Genomic DNA, 13,253 nt, shown 5'->3' with positions numbered 1-13,253 from the left:
CCATGGCGACCCAGTTACATAACTTTAAAAATATTTTTATTACAAGTGGTGCAGACTCTCAGGCCATCTCATTAGACTGCTAAGCAGTTAGACGTTTGACCAGAGCTCTGTTCCCACTTCTGCAGCGGCCCAGGTATTCATTTGCTTTGCCGAGAGAATGTCCTTGCTGGGTCCTGGGCCATTTTGCGTTTGAGGTGGGGCCATCTCCTATTGGCCCGGGAAGAGAAATGCTAACCCGGCCTCTTCCCAGCGCCCGGGCTCCGCACGTGGCTGGCTCACATTACCCTGGGACTCTGGTTCTGGGGGATCTGTGTGCTGGGAGCTGCATGCTGATGCCTGAATGCCCCCCTGTGTGATGGAGCTCCCTGCAATCCCCTGCCCCTCCTGGCAGCTGTTTCCACCACCTCATTACCGATCGTCCTGCTTCCCCTGATGAGAATTCTGGGAGCCTGGCAGGAGCGAGCCGGCCAAATGCGGAACCGCAGGAATCCCATGGCAAGCGCCCCCAGCACCCTTCAGCTGCTGGCCCACCCCGAGGATCACCGAGGTCAGGCCACGCTTTTTCTCCGAGAACCCCCTTTCTCCCGCTTTCCTAGGAAAGGCCCAGCCGCCCAAGCAGCTCATTACATGTTTCAGTGTCTCATAAAAAGCGTTGTCATTGGCGTTTCTCAGCCCGAGTAAAGGGCTCTCGCACCCCTGCGTTTCCATGGACCTTGACCATCACGTGGCCCAAATGTGTGAAAACCTCAAATCGGGCATGAATTCTGGTCCTTAAACTCTGCATCAGAGCATCCTTCCGAATTATTTTTCAAGTGTCTCTGCTAAACCAAGAAAATTTGCATTGATGACATTAATTTGGTGTGATGGAGACGTTGTGCAGCTGAAACTAAACCACCGCTGGGGACAAGGGCGTGACTGGGGCAGACCAGCCCAGCCTTTGACTCCGGCAGGCACATGCTTCCACCCATCTCCCAGGCACTCGCTGCCCCTCTCCCCGCTTTCCTCTGTGCAGGGCACGGCCGAGAAGAGCACCACGCGTTTCCACACTGGTTGTCACCAGGTGGGCCCCAGTAGGTGTTCACTGGATGTTTGTGGAATGAATTCCTTCGTCATCATCACGGTCACTCATGTTTGAATGCCGGCCACAGCCCCCAATGTGGGCTAACCCGCTTTGTCATGCTCTATAGTCTGAGGTAGTTAGTATCTCCTCAGTGCTTTAAAAACAGAGGTGCTTTTTTTTTTTTTCCCTTAGGTGGGTACAACGTTTGTTTATTCTACTGTGCCTTTCATCTGAATTGTATTTATTTTTTTGAACAATATAGTCACTCTCCTCAGATAGTACAAAATGACATGTAGGGAAAAGTTCCCTCTTACCGCTGCCCCACATGTACCCAGTCCCACTCCCCAGAGGCAACTAGTATTTTAGTCTCTGCCTCTCCTTTTTTTTTAACAATATTTTAAAATAATTTTTCTAAGTGATAAAGTTCAAACAAGTGAAAACCAAGTTGTCTTTCTACTTTTTTTTGTTGTTCAGTCTCCTGATTTCTCTCTCCAGAGACAACCATAGTCACAGGGTTTCCCCAGCTCCTTCTGGAGATGTTCTCAACTGGCGGTGATTTCACCCCCAGCCTGGGGACAGCTGGCAGTGTCTGAAGACGTTGCTGGTTGTCATGCCTGGGAGAGGGGGTGCAGCTGGCATCTAGTGGTTCGAGGCCAGAGATGCTGCCAAATATCCTATAATGCCCAGGGCTGCCCCCCTACAGCAAGGATTTATCACCGGACAAGAGTGCCAAGGAGGGACTTCCCTGGTGGTCCAGTGGTTAAGATTTCGCCTTCCAATGCAGATGGTGCAGGTTCAGTCCCTGGTTGTGGAACTAAGATCCCAGATGCCTCGAGGCCAAACAGCCAAAACATAAAACCGAAACCATTATTGTAACAAATTCAGTTAAGACTTTTAAAGTGGTTCACATCCAAAATCGTAAAACAGTGGCAAGATTTGGAACCCCTGTTGCATGTATATATGAACAAATACAGACGTGCGCACACACCCTCTGATGTGCAGATGGTGGGTCCATCCCATGCTGCCCTGCAGAGCCGGTGTTGCCGCTGCATCTTGAAACATACCGGCAGGTGTGTCTGAGCTGGCTCTCCAAGGCGGTGTGGGTACCCTGACTCCTCAGGCCGTTCTTTTGGACGTCAGACAACAGGGTGGGGTGGCCAGGCCACCCCCCGACAGCCCAGTGCCTTCTGATGCTTGCCGCCTGGCATGACTCCATCCGTCTCTGGCCCGAGCAGCTTTTCCTCCCCAGTTTCCACACCTCCCAGCGCCACCCTGGAATTCTTGGGCGCTCAAACCCACCGCAAGGGGAAGAGCTCATTCCATGGGTGGGATCTCTGCGTGGCTGACCCTTTGCCAAGTCCCCGACTGGAACAAGGCCTGCTGGCCACTTCCTCCGTGTAACTGAAGGGCTGGACCAGGGCCTCCTAGTCTTATCCTAATCGGATTTGACACCAAAATGCCTGCGGAGAGAAAAGAGGGTGCGGGTTTGGCGCTCCCTTCCCACATTGCTTCACTTCAGCCCGATTTGGCTCCAGGCGGCCAGGAGGGACAGTTGCACTTTAACGCTCTTCTTTCTGCCAGCGAGCAGCCAGCCAAATAGGCAACAGTCTGAAAGGAGGGCCCGCCCGTAGGTGGAGAGAAGTCCAACTCGGTTCTCCTAGATGTGACCCATTCTCTGGATTTTGCATCACTGGGATTGCTGCTAAGACGAGGCTTGTGCAGTAGCCCAACCTTGTCATTTCAGGTGAAGGAAGGATGAGGTTGAAAGTCTACATGCTTTAATGCAAATCCTTTTTTTTTTTTTTTTCCCTCCTTCGCCAGGTCTTCCTAATTATACATCATGCACCCCTGGTGAACTCGTTAGCTGAAGTCATTCTGAACGGCGATCTGTCTGAGACATACACTAAGCCGGAACAGGATGTTCAGAGAAGCTGTGTAAGTCATTAGTGGGGGGACTGTCTCAAGACCCTAATAAGACACGTGGTTCATTTTGTTCACGTGTGTTTCTCTCAAACCAGAGACCAACATCCTGCCCGTTACAGCACTGATGACGTGTAAGCTGGTCTGGGATTCAGGGGACCTCATTGGTCTTGACATACCCAGAAGAATCTGGGGTTGGGTACCAAGAGTAGATTTGACTGTGTGTGTGTTATTGAACTTGGAATCGTCCTTTTCTGGGCTTCAGGCTGTGTATCTGTGGGGCATGGTTATTGGGGCAGAATGAGAGAATACTTTGTCTGAGGCCCTGCTATCTACAGAAGCTGGGCAGGGAGTATCTGAATGACACAGACCCTGTGAGAGGGCAGGAGGGAGTGGTGGGGACTGTGACAAATTGGAGAATGTGTGTCCTTCGTGAGCAGTTACAGCTCACCCCAGCCTGAAGTCCTTCTGCAGTTATGTGGATAAAATACACTGTGGGCAGGTCCTCTCATGGCTCTGGAGATGCTAGAAAGCTGAATTTTGAAGCCAATACTCCCATCACCAACACGGCCTGAACGGCATGTTTATGCTTTGTCACGTTTGTGCGTTTGGTGCTCTGCTGAAGGGAAACTCCAATCACTGGGGCGATGACTTCTCCCGAGGCTTTCCCTGCTTGGCCCTGTGTCTGGCGTCCCTTCCCCCCTCCCATCCTGCTCACTCTGTCTTGGTGCCTCTTGCTTGGTCCCCAGAGTGCCCTGTGCTCTCCCTCCACGTTTGTGCTTGGAAGGCGATCCCAGTTCTCTCTCATCCAAGGTCTTACCTGTTTGGAGCAGGCATCTTATCTGCTATTGACTCTTGTGGGTGTCTGAGATGAGCAGTGCTCACACAAAGGCCCTGTCTCTGCAGCCCTGTTCTCAGGCAGTCGGCGCACAGGTGATGCAGCCGGGCTTACCCTTGGACAGTCAACTCTGTTGTCACATCTGAGCGAGTGGGTGGAGTGTGGTCCTGGAGCGTGAAGGGCCAGAACTCCATGGAGTGCAATTACACAAGGCCCCTGCCCTTCTGGTTTTCCTGGTTTGCAGTGTCTTGGCCAGGCCACTGTGCTTTTTAAGGGAAATCAGAACCTCTGAAAAGGTTTCCAGAAACCTCTGTCCTCACTGGTGGTGGCATTAGTTCAGCTGAATTGAATGAGGTCTTTTCATGGCCCCTGTCTGGCCTGTCCTTCTTCAATTCGTTCAAGAAGTATTTATTGCACCCTTTCTTTAGATCAGGCATTGTGCTTGTTCTGATAATATACGAAACCTAAATAGCCCCTGTCATGCCGGGGCTTTATGATTCCACAGGAGGGCCAGAACGTTGATAAAGCTTACAAACAAGGCTACTATTTCAGGTCTTAGAAATGCTCCAAAGGGCAGGAGTAGTGTTTGATGAGAGGATTTAACTTGAAAGTGATGAGGGAACAGAAAGGACTCCCCTAGTGGCCCATGATGTGACAACACGTGGGCTGGAGAGCATGGACCTGACAGCGTTAATACTGTTGATACCACTGGAGAGATTTCTTTGCAGCTTTCTTAAACTCTCTTTTGCTGAGTAAATGCAAGTTACAGAACAGAGAGGGAAGGGTCAGCAGGGTCTCCAGGCAGGACCCCTCCAGCCTTGGGGTTGCCCTGGGAAAGTCATTTCACCCCATTTAGGGAACAGCGAATGTCAGTCCCACTCGGGAAAGCTGTGGTGAGGATGGGGAGAAGATAGATGTAAAGTGTCTGTCAAGTGCCTGACAGGTTGCAGTCTGGCCCTCAGAACTGTTTGGTTTGGTCTTCATAGTGTTAGAAAAGTTTATGAATCGCCCGCCAACTCTAAAATTTGGGAGGTTTCACATAAAAACCCAGATTTCAGGATGGTCTTAACAGTCTGAAGATCTGGTCCCGGTTGTGCCTATGTTCCTGTAAGAAGCTCCTCAGAGGCCACTCCCTGCCCCCATCAGACGAGTCCTGTGTCGGCCATCAGATTTGTCCAGTCCCCACGCAGCCAGCTGGTAACTCACACTACAGTTATGTTAATAACAGATGAGAATGTAGTGGGTTCCTTCTGCCACATGATTTCCAGACCCCAAGATCACTGCTAACTGCAGTTAGACTTAGTGTTCTAAGAGGTGAACCCAGAGACTGTTGGGGTGCTTGGGTTTGCAGGGCTCTTCATTGAAATTGATGGACATGCAGTTGCAGGGAATAAGCCACAGCGATCTGGTAGCCTTTCCCTAGTCTCCCCAGGGGTGACGTCTTGCAAAACACTAGGACAGTGTCACAAAGCAGGATATTCACATCGGTACGTGGCATTTGCAATTAGAGTAAAAGCAAACGGCGTGGAAGTTGCTGACTACCTCTCGGCTTCGGATTCCCACTTTAGTTGAACCTCCGATCAGCAAGATTATCTCCGAGATTCATTCATTTTCCCAACAGCCTTCTCTTGTCCCGTCTCCATTGTGATAGACACATAGTTCTCCTGGCGGAGACACCTGAACTAAAAATGAAACGCTTTTGTGTGTGCAAAGACTCACCAGCCCGAGTGAGAGTGTCAGCCTTCTACTTCCGGTTATTACCTTTCCCTGAGTGTGAAATCGAAGTCTGTTGCATTTTGACGACTGCTGTTGAAAATCGGGAAGGGCTTCTCTCAGCAACAACTTGTTTGACAGCAGTCCTGGTGAGATTTACCTCCCTTCCCTCCAAGCAAGAACAGGCTCCTATTGTTTCCTGCCTGACTCGGATGTGGTTTGATCATACTTGTTTTAAGTTTCTTGGTCTTTTATAACCTACTTTCTCCTTCCCGTAATTTGTTAGATAAGTTACTGGTATTGCTTCATTTTACCAGCAGACCTTTCACAAAACCAAACCAAAATTGAAGAGAGAGAACCAGAGGGGAGAGCAGAGTTACTTGAAAAGTCTGTAATTTAGGGTTAAATTGAAAACACATCAGCATGCTTAGATAGACGTCTAATTGGAATTCATCTGTGCATTAAAACCATATGGTCCCCGCGAAGGGATAACTCTGTAACTCTAATGCAGAGCAGATAGTTTTCTTGTCGGGGGAAACGAGTAAGAGAACACTCATTCTGAAACCGCCAGCATCTCATTACTTCTGCAAAATGAACATACAGATTAGATTATGGGATGTGCATCATTACCTGTAGGTACTTTTTTGTTTCTGAAGGGACTTTTTTCATCCTGGGTTTCTGTGGAGTTGCTTCCTTGGTTTTGCATTCATTCATCCATTCCCTGAGAGAGATGTGCTGGTGCCCAGGAAAGACACGGCCCCTCGCTCCGCACTGGGCTCCCCAGCCCCGCAAGGACAGTGGATCCTGTCTTGGAGATGCCTCTGTCACCTGTGCTGACCCAGGACTGGCCAGAGATGCCTGGGGGTCCGCCGCAGCCCTGAGTGGCTCAGTGGGTGACTGGTGGCAGGGTCACAAGGCCTCCTGTGATGTTCTTCTTGACTCTCAGAACCTGACCCTCCCAGGGCACCTTCTCTTTGCTCAGGGGGCGGTTCCCCATTCTGTCTGGTGTGGTGGATTCTGAGCTAGGCTGCCTGGGCCCCTCAATCCTGGCTCCTTGTCTTACTAGGTGTGTCTGGGGCAAGTTCATCCACCTCTCCGGGTTTCCATGTCCTCACCTCTCCAGTCAGAATAACAACCGTGCGTTTGCAGAAAGGATTAAATGCAGCACGTGCTCAGTCGCTCAGTCTTGTCCGACTCTTTGCAACCGCATGGAATGGAACCTGCTAGGCTCTGTAGAGTGCCCATTGGAAGGACTGATGCTAAAGTTGAAGCGCCAGTCCTTTGGCCACCTGATGCGGAGAGCCGACTCATTGGAAAAGACCCTGATGCTGGGAAAGAGAGAAGACAGGAGGAGAAGAGGACGACAGAGGATGAGATGGTTGAATGGCATCATTGACTTAATGGACATGAGTTTGCGCAAACTCCAGGAAAATAGTGAAGGACAGGGAAGCCTGGCATGCTGTAGTCCATGGGGTCGCTAAAGAGTCAAACATGACTGTGCAACTGAACAACAAAGTGTTTATTCACACAAAGTGTTTATTCACAACAAAGTGTTTATAGCACACATCAGGGCCTAACTAGCAGATGCTAGCTTCATAGTGGTCTGAGTTTCTGAGGCTTCAGAATAGCCCCGCATCTGCTACCTCCCTTGTTGGGGTGATTAATACAGAGGCATACTCAGTGCTCCCCAGATGGACGGGCCCTGTGACTGGACACAGGGCACAGAGGGTCAGGTGTTGACAACGATGACGATGATGACAGCAACGATGGTGGCTCGGTTTTGAACATTGCCGAGTAGTGTTAGCATCTGAGCCTCTGCATGCATCTGGGCCTGCAGCTCAGCTGGCCCTAGGTCCCTCTCTGGAAAGTGTGGAGGAACTCAGTTCAGTTCAGTTGCTCAGTCGTGTCCAACTCTTTGCGACCCCATGGACTGCAGCATGCCAGTCCTCCCTGTCCATCACCAGTTTACCCAAACTCATGTCCATTGAGTCGGTGATGCCATCCAGCCATCTCATCCTCTGTTGTCTCCTTCTCCTCCTGCCTCCAATCCCTCCCAGCATCAGAGTCTTTTCCAATGAGTCAGCTCTTCACATGAGGTGGCCAAAGTATTGGGGTTTCAGCTTCAGCATCATTCCTTCCAATGAATACCCAGGACTGATCTTTAGAATGGACTGGTTGGATCTCCTTGCAGTCCAAGGGACTCTCAAGAGTCTTCTCCAACACCACAGTTCAAAAGCATCAATTCTTTGGCACTCAGCTTTCTTCACAGTCCAACTCTCACATCCATACATGACCACTGGAAAAACCATAGCCTTGACGGACCTTTGTTGGCAAAGTAACGTCTCGGCTTTTGAATATGCTATCTAGGTTGGTCATAACTTTTCTTCCAAGGAGTGCCTTTTAATTTCATGGTTACAGTCACCATCTGCAGTGATTTTGGAGCCCCCCAAAATAAAGTCTGACACTGTTTCCACTGTTTCCCCATCTATTTGCCATGAATAATGGGACCAGATGCCATGATCTTCGTTTTCTGAATGTTGAGCTTTAAGCCAACTTTTTCACTCTCCTCTTTCACTTTCATCAAGAGGCTTTTTAGTTCCTCTTCACTTTCTGCCATAAGGGTGGTGTCATCTGCATATCTGAGCTTATTGATATTTCTCCCGGCAATCTTGATTTTTGCTTATGCTTCTTCCAGCCCAGTGTTTCTCATGATGTACTCTTCATATAAGTTAAATAAGCAGGGTGACAATATACAGCCTTGACGTACTCCTTTTCCTATTTGGAACCAGTCTGTTGTTCCATGTCCAGTCCTAACTGTTGCTTCCTGACCTGCATATAGGTTTCTCCAGAGGCAGGTCAGGTGGTCTGGTATTCCCATCTCTTTCAGAATTTTCCACAGTTCATTGTGATCCACACAGTCAAAGGCTTTGGCATAGTCAACGAAGCAGAAATAGATGTTTTTCTGGAACTCTCATGCTTTTTCGATGATTCAGCAGATGTTGGCAATTTGATCTCTGGTTCCTCTGCCTTTTCTTAAACCAGCTTGAACATCTGGAAGTTCAGGTTCACATATTGCTAAAGCGGAGGGACTGACTGGCACTAAATTCATGCGCTTGACTGGCACTGATCAGAGTGGGAACAGAATTCTGGGGCATAAGAGGCTGGTTTATCCCCAAATGAGGGTGTCCGCCATCCCTCAGTAGGCACCAGTTCAGCCAGTTGGGACAGTCTCCAGATGATTCTCGGGGGATCCAGAAAGGCGAGCACACATCTGCAATGCTGGCCGCCAGTTCTCCACGTGATACCCGTCCACCCTGGGCGCTGGACGCTCTGCTGGCAGAAGGCTCTGCTGGGATGAGGCTCGTGGAGCCTGAAGCTGAGGAAGCAGCAGCTGGGCTGCTCTGGCTTGTGTGTTTGCAGGAACAGAGCGTCCCTTCATCACTGGCTTGGTTCACTGCTGCATAGCTGGCCAGGCTCGAATCAGATGGCAATGGAGCCCCCACCAGGGACTGAATGCATCCAGTGGATGAGCCCCCTGGAGCTGGGATTGCAGTTCCCCCACATCTTTCAGTGCCCCTGACCTTTCCTGTGACCCCTGCAGCAACCAATGCTGGTACCAGCGCACGCACATTCTTCCTAAAAGTGATTGGCTTCTGGGAGGGTGGATTGGGAACACCAAAGGGGAAAAATAGACTGATAAATGTAAATCAAGGGCCTTAGCTGGCACAGTTGCAAGTACTCACACAGAGAACTGGAGTCTCGTGCATTCTCCCTTTTGCTGGGTCTGCCGTAGTCCAGCCCATCATCCCTTGATAGAATTACAGCTCCCAGGCGCATCTGCTGCCTGCAGGGTCCTACGTGTGGCAGCGCTGACTCGCTGGCGAGGGGATGTGACAGAATCAGAGAAAATCCAGGGTGCAGCATGTCCCACATAGGACCCGTCACCTCTCCCTTCTTTCCTGTGGAAGCAGAGGCTGCTCAGCTGTCCAAAGCCCCGTGGCATGGAGGCTCTTGGAGATGTGGCCTGCAACCACGTGGGTGACTGACCTGAGGGGCTAAGTCCTGCTCCAGGAAGCAGAGAAAGGACGGCCATGGCCTGGAGGAGCTGACAAACAAGGCAAAACACAGTGGGCAAAGCGAGGGTGGAGGGGGTGTGGAGAAGGTTCTGGGACTTGGGCCTGAGCTAGCTCCTCTGTCTGCCTGGCAGCATGACCCAGAACGGGCTGGGGCGGCCACCAGGCTGGAGATGGCTCAGAGGGGTGAGGCAGTGCCAACACCCAGCTGAATGGAGACTTCCCCTAGTCTGCATTTTTTCCATTTTTCCGCTGAAATCAGGAAAATCGAGAGTGGGGACAGGAAGAGGAGGGCACCTACCACTTCTGTGCCCTGGGGCTTCATGTTTATCAGCAGTCAAGTCCCTTTGGGCATTTGGGTTTTTTAACTAGATTCTGAGCTCCTTCAAGCTGGATTCACGTTGTTTATTCATTTATTCAAAACATAATTACTGGGTGTGTGCCAGCCACTGTTCTAGGCACTGGAGAGACACCAGGAACAAAACAAAGACCCCCTAACCTCTGGGAGCTTCTCTTGTAGTGGGAGGAGAGAGAGGAACCATGAAACTATAGTGGACAGCAGAGCAGAGAAGACTCTGGTGAGTCCCTTGGACAGCAAGATCAAACCAGTCAATCCTAAGGGAAATCAACGCTCAGTATTCACTGGGAGGACTGAAGCTGAAGCTCCAGTACTTTGGCCTCCTGATGTAAAAAGCCAACTCGTTGGAAAAGATCCTGATTCTAGGAAAGATTGAAGGCAGGAGGAAAAGGGGGCGGCAGAAGATGAGATGGTTGGATGGCATCACCAACTCAGTGGACATGAGTTTGAGTAAGCTCTGGGAGATGATAAAGGACAGGGAAGCCTGGTATGCTGCAGTCTGTGGGATCTCAGTTGGACACAACTGAGTGACTGAACAACAACAAAGAACGTCTTCAGATGTGAGACAAACTCAAAAAAAGCAGCTGCAGTGAAGCAGAGAAGGGAGGGGATGTGCTCTGGGGCTGAGGGGCGCGCCTCTCCTTAGGGTAGCCTCAAGGGGAAGGTGACAGGGGAGTACAGATTTTAAGGAAATGAGGGAGCGGGTCATGGAGAAGTCTGGAGAAAGAGCTTTTGGGCCAGAAAGCATAGCCAGTGCAAAGGCCCTGAGGCAGGAGTGTGCCTGGTGTGTCAGGAACAGCAGAGAGCAGTGTGGTGAGGCAGAGTGTGATGGGGGTGAGGTGTGGGGTGGGGAATGAGGGTCTGAAGCAGATGCACCTTTCAAGCCGTTGGAGCACTCTTGAGTTTACACTGAGGGGAGTGGGAACATCCTAACCTGGGAGTCCGTGGTGTTTAGCATGGTTCCTGCAGGAAACTTCAGTTATCTTGAAATAACCCATCTCAACAGGGACGCAAGCACCACATCTCTAATGAGCAAGAAAATCCCATCCTGGTCAGCACCAGAGTCCTCCATCCAGGAAACTGGGTTTTGCTGGGGTGGGGACAAGTGTGCTTCATTCACATGGAGGCTAGGGGGCTGCATGTCGATGAGAACACTTCCCTCTCTGGGTGCTCAGCGGTTTATTGACAGGCGATTGCAAGCGTCCAGCCTCAAGTCCCCAGGCTTCTTCTGCTTCTGGCTCTTTTGCCATCATTTGCAATGAGATTAGGGTTCTGGGCCGAATGTTTCAGGTCACTGAGAGTCACCACTATTTCACAATTCATTATTTTTTAACAAGATGTAGTCAAACATTCCTCCTAAAGAAATACCAGCCAAGTGCTTGGTTTATCACTGTTTCATCAGATGATAAGATATTTTATTTTGCATGAGTGTTGAACATGCCTCTTTAATCATAAATATCTTGGGATTAATATCTTTGGATTAATTCACGCTACAAGCATTTATTAGCTCTTCATGGAGTGCCAGACGCAGCATCAGAGGGCCAGACTAGGCAGTGCTTGGTTGAGAGGGACAGAGAAGTTGGTCAGGGTAGGGGGCCGGGGGATGGGCAGCACCCTGAGGTTGCTTTCTAAGTAGTCCCAGCACCATCTCAACATGACCAGCTGGTTCCCACAGAGGCCAACGCTGGTGTGTGTGTCTGTGTCTGTGTGAGTCTGTGTGTGTGTCTGTGTGTGTCCATGTCCCTGTTTTGGGTGATGCCTCGGCTGCTGCGACACTCGCTGATAATTGGCCGATGGTGGGGAAGAAAGCCAGGCTCCTCTTGTTAATGGAAGTGGCCTGTTACCTCTTCATGTTTCGCCCGCCTCGGGTTTTATTTTCCCCTTTAAGCTTGGCTGTGCTGCCCAGTCGCCCCGCTGATGTCGCCGCAGTTGTACATTCTGGACGCGTGTGTGGGCTTTGGCTCAGCAGCCCAGGTTACTCAGGGTTTGGCATGTAACACACACACCCATACATCACGCCGGAGTTGATTCCATCAGACGTTCGCTTGCTGATCACCCTGTTCTGGAATGAGTGTAGGGCTGTTTGGTGGCAATGAGCGACCCTGCTTCCTATGCAGCTGGTTGCAAAGCCACATGCTGTTGGTTACGGTGGACATAAACCTAAGTCACCGTGAACTCTCCCCACCCCACCCGCCATGACATTTGGAGCTCTGTGCATCTGAGACAAAAATGGAAAAAATTGCACATTGTGTGGCTTCCCTGGTAGCTCAGAGGTAAAGAATCTACCTGCCAGTGCAAGAGACCCAGGAGATGCGGGTTTGATCCCTAGGTCAGGAAGATCCCCTGGAGAAGGAAATGGCAACCCACTCCAGTACTCTTGCCTGGAGCCTGGTGGGCTACAATTCATGGGGTCACAAAGGGTGGGGCATGACTGAGCGACTAAGCACCTGCATCCCTAATGCCCGTTGGGTCAGAGGGCCACCTGAAAAGTGATGTGATGTGTGGACTGTCCCAGGCAGGGCTGCCTGCTCCTCTGGGCAGTGTGACTCGGGCACGGCAGGGTCTTTACATCCACCTTTTGAGAGGCTGGCCCCACACTGCGAGGCTCTGCTGGTGCTTGTGGGTAGGGCTGGACGCTTGAGCTTGGCAGCAGGATGGTTGAGCATGTGATGGGGGGCGGTGCTGAAGCTACACTTCCCAGGTGCAAACCCTGGCATTGCCTCTCAAGAGCGGTGACTTGGAGCAAGCCCCTCCCCTCAGCAGCCCCCTCCCCGCCTATGTTATTTGGAGGATAAAGGAGTCCATCGATATATGTCAAGTGCCCAGAGCATCGCTGGGCATGCTTCCTATGGTCACTGGGTGTTAGTAATGGTTATTATTACCTGAAAAAAATAAATAAAACAAGAAAGCGTGCTGCTACCGCTAGGCACCTCACAGGAGCCCTGCAGGACAAGTGTCAACATGAGGCTCGTTTGATGCATGTGGAAACCGAGGCCCAAAGGGGAGAAGGCCGTGGGTAGGGTGTGTGGGCCAGTGGGTGGGGCTCCGACCCCTCCAGTGCCCCGTGGATCTCACTCTGCCTTTGTGCTGAACATCCCGCAGGCCCAGCCCTGGAGGCTGGAGGCCTAGGAGGGGCCCAGGAGCTCTTTCGGGAGCTGAGTCTAAGCCACTCACAAACCAGGAAGCCAGCAAACAAAGTTACTAGTTTGATTGGTTTTGAAAAGCTAGACCCCCTCCCCTACCAGCTCTCCCATCCCAATGATCTATTTGCCAGGAGGTGGAAGGTGAATA

At 50.9% G+C, this 13,253-nt stretch overlaps 1 protein-coding gene across 6 annotated transcripts in view; it reads left to right on the top strand.

The window, feature by feature from the left end:
• Positions 1-13,253, top strand: part of CLEC16A (C-type lectin domain containing 16A) — a 237,908-nt gene that overhangs the window by 43,365 nt on the left and 181,290 nt on the right. For all 6 annotated transcript variants that reach the window (XM_052636154.1, XM_052636153.1, XM_052636156.1 and 3 more), the window contains one exon: positions 2,882-2,995. In XM_052636154.1, coding sequence (XP_052492114.1) covers positions 2,882-2,995 — 114 coding nt within the window. The remainder of the gene's footprint in view (positions 1-2,881; positions 2,996-13,253) is intronic.

The sequence above is a fragment of the Budorcas taxicolor genome, chromosome 2 (assembly GCF_023091745.1).
Source record: "Budorcas taxicolor isolate Tak-1 chromosome 2, Takin1.1, whole genome shotgun sequence".
Lineage (NCBI taxonomy): Eukaryota > Metazoa > Chordata > Mammalia > Artiodactyla > Bovidae > Budorcas > Budorcas taxicolor.
The sequence above is the reverse complement of the archived record's forward strand: the minus strand, read 5'-3'. Positions and strand labels throughout refer to the sequence as shown.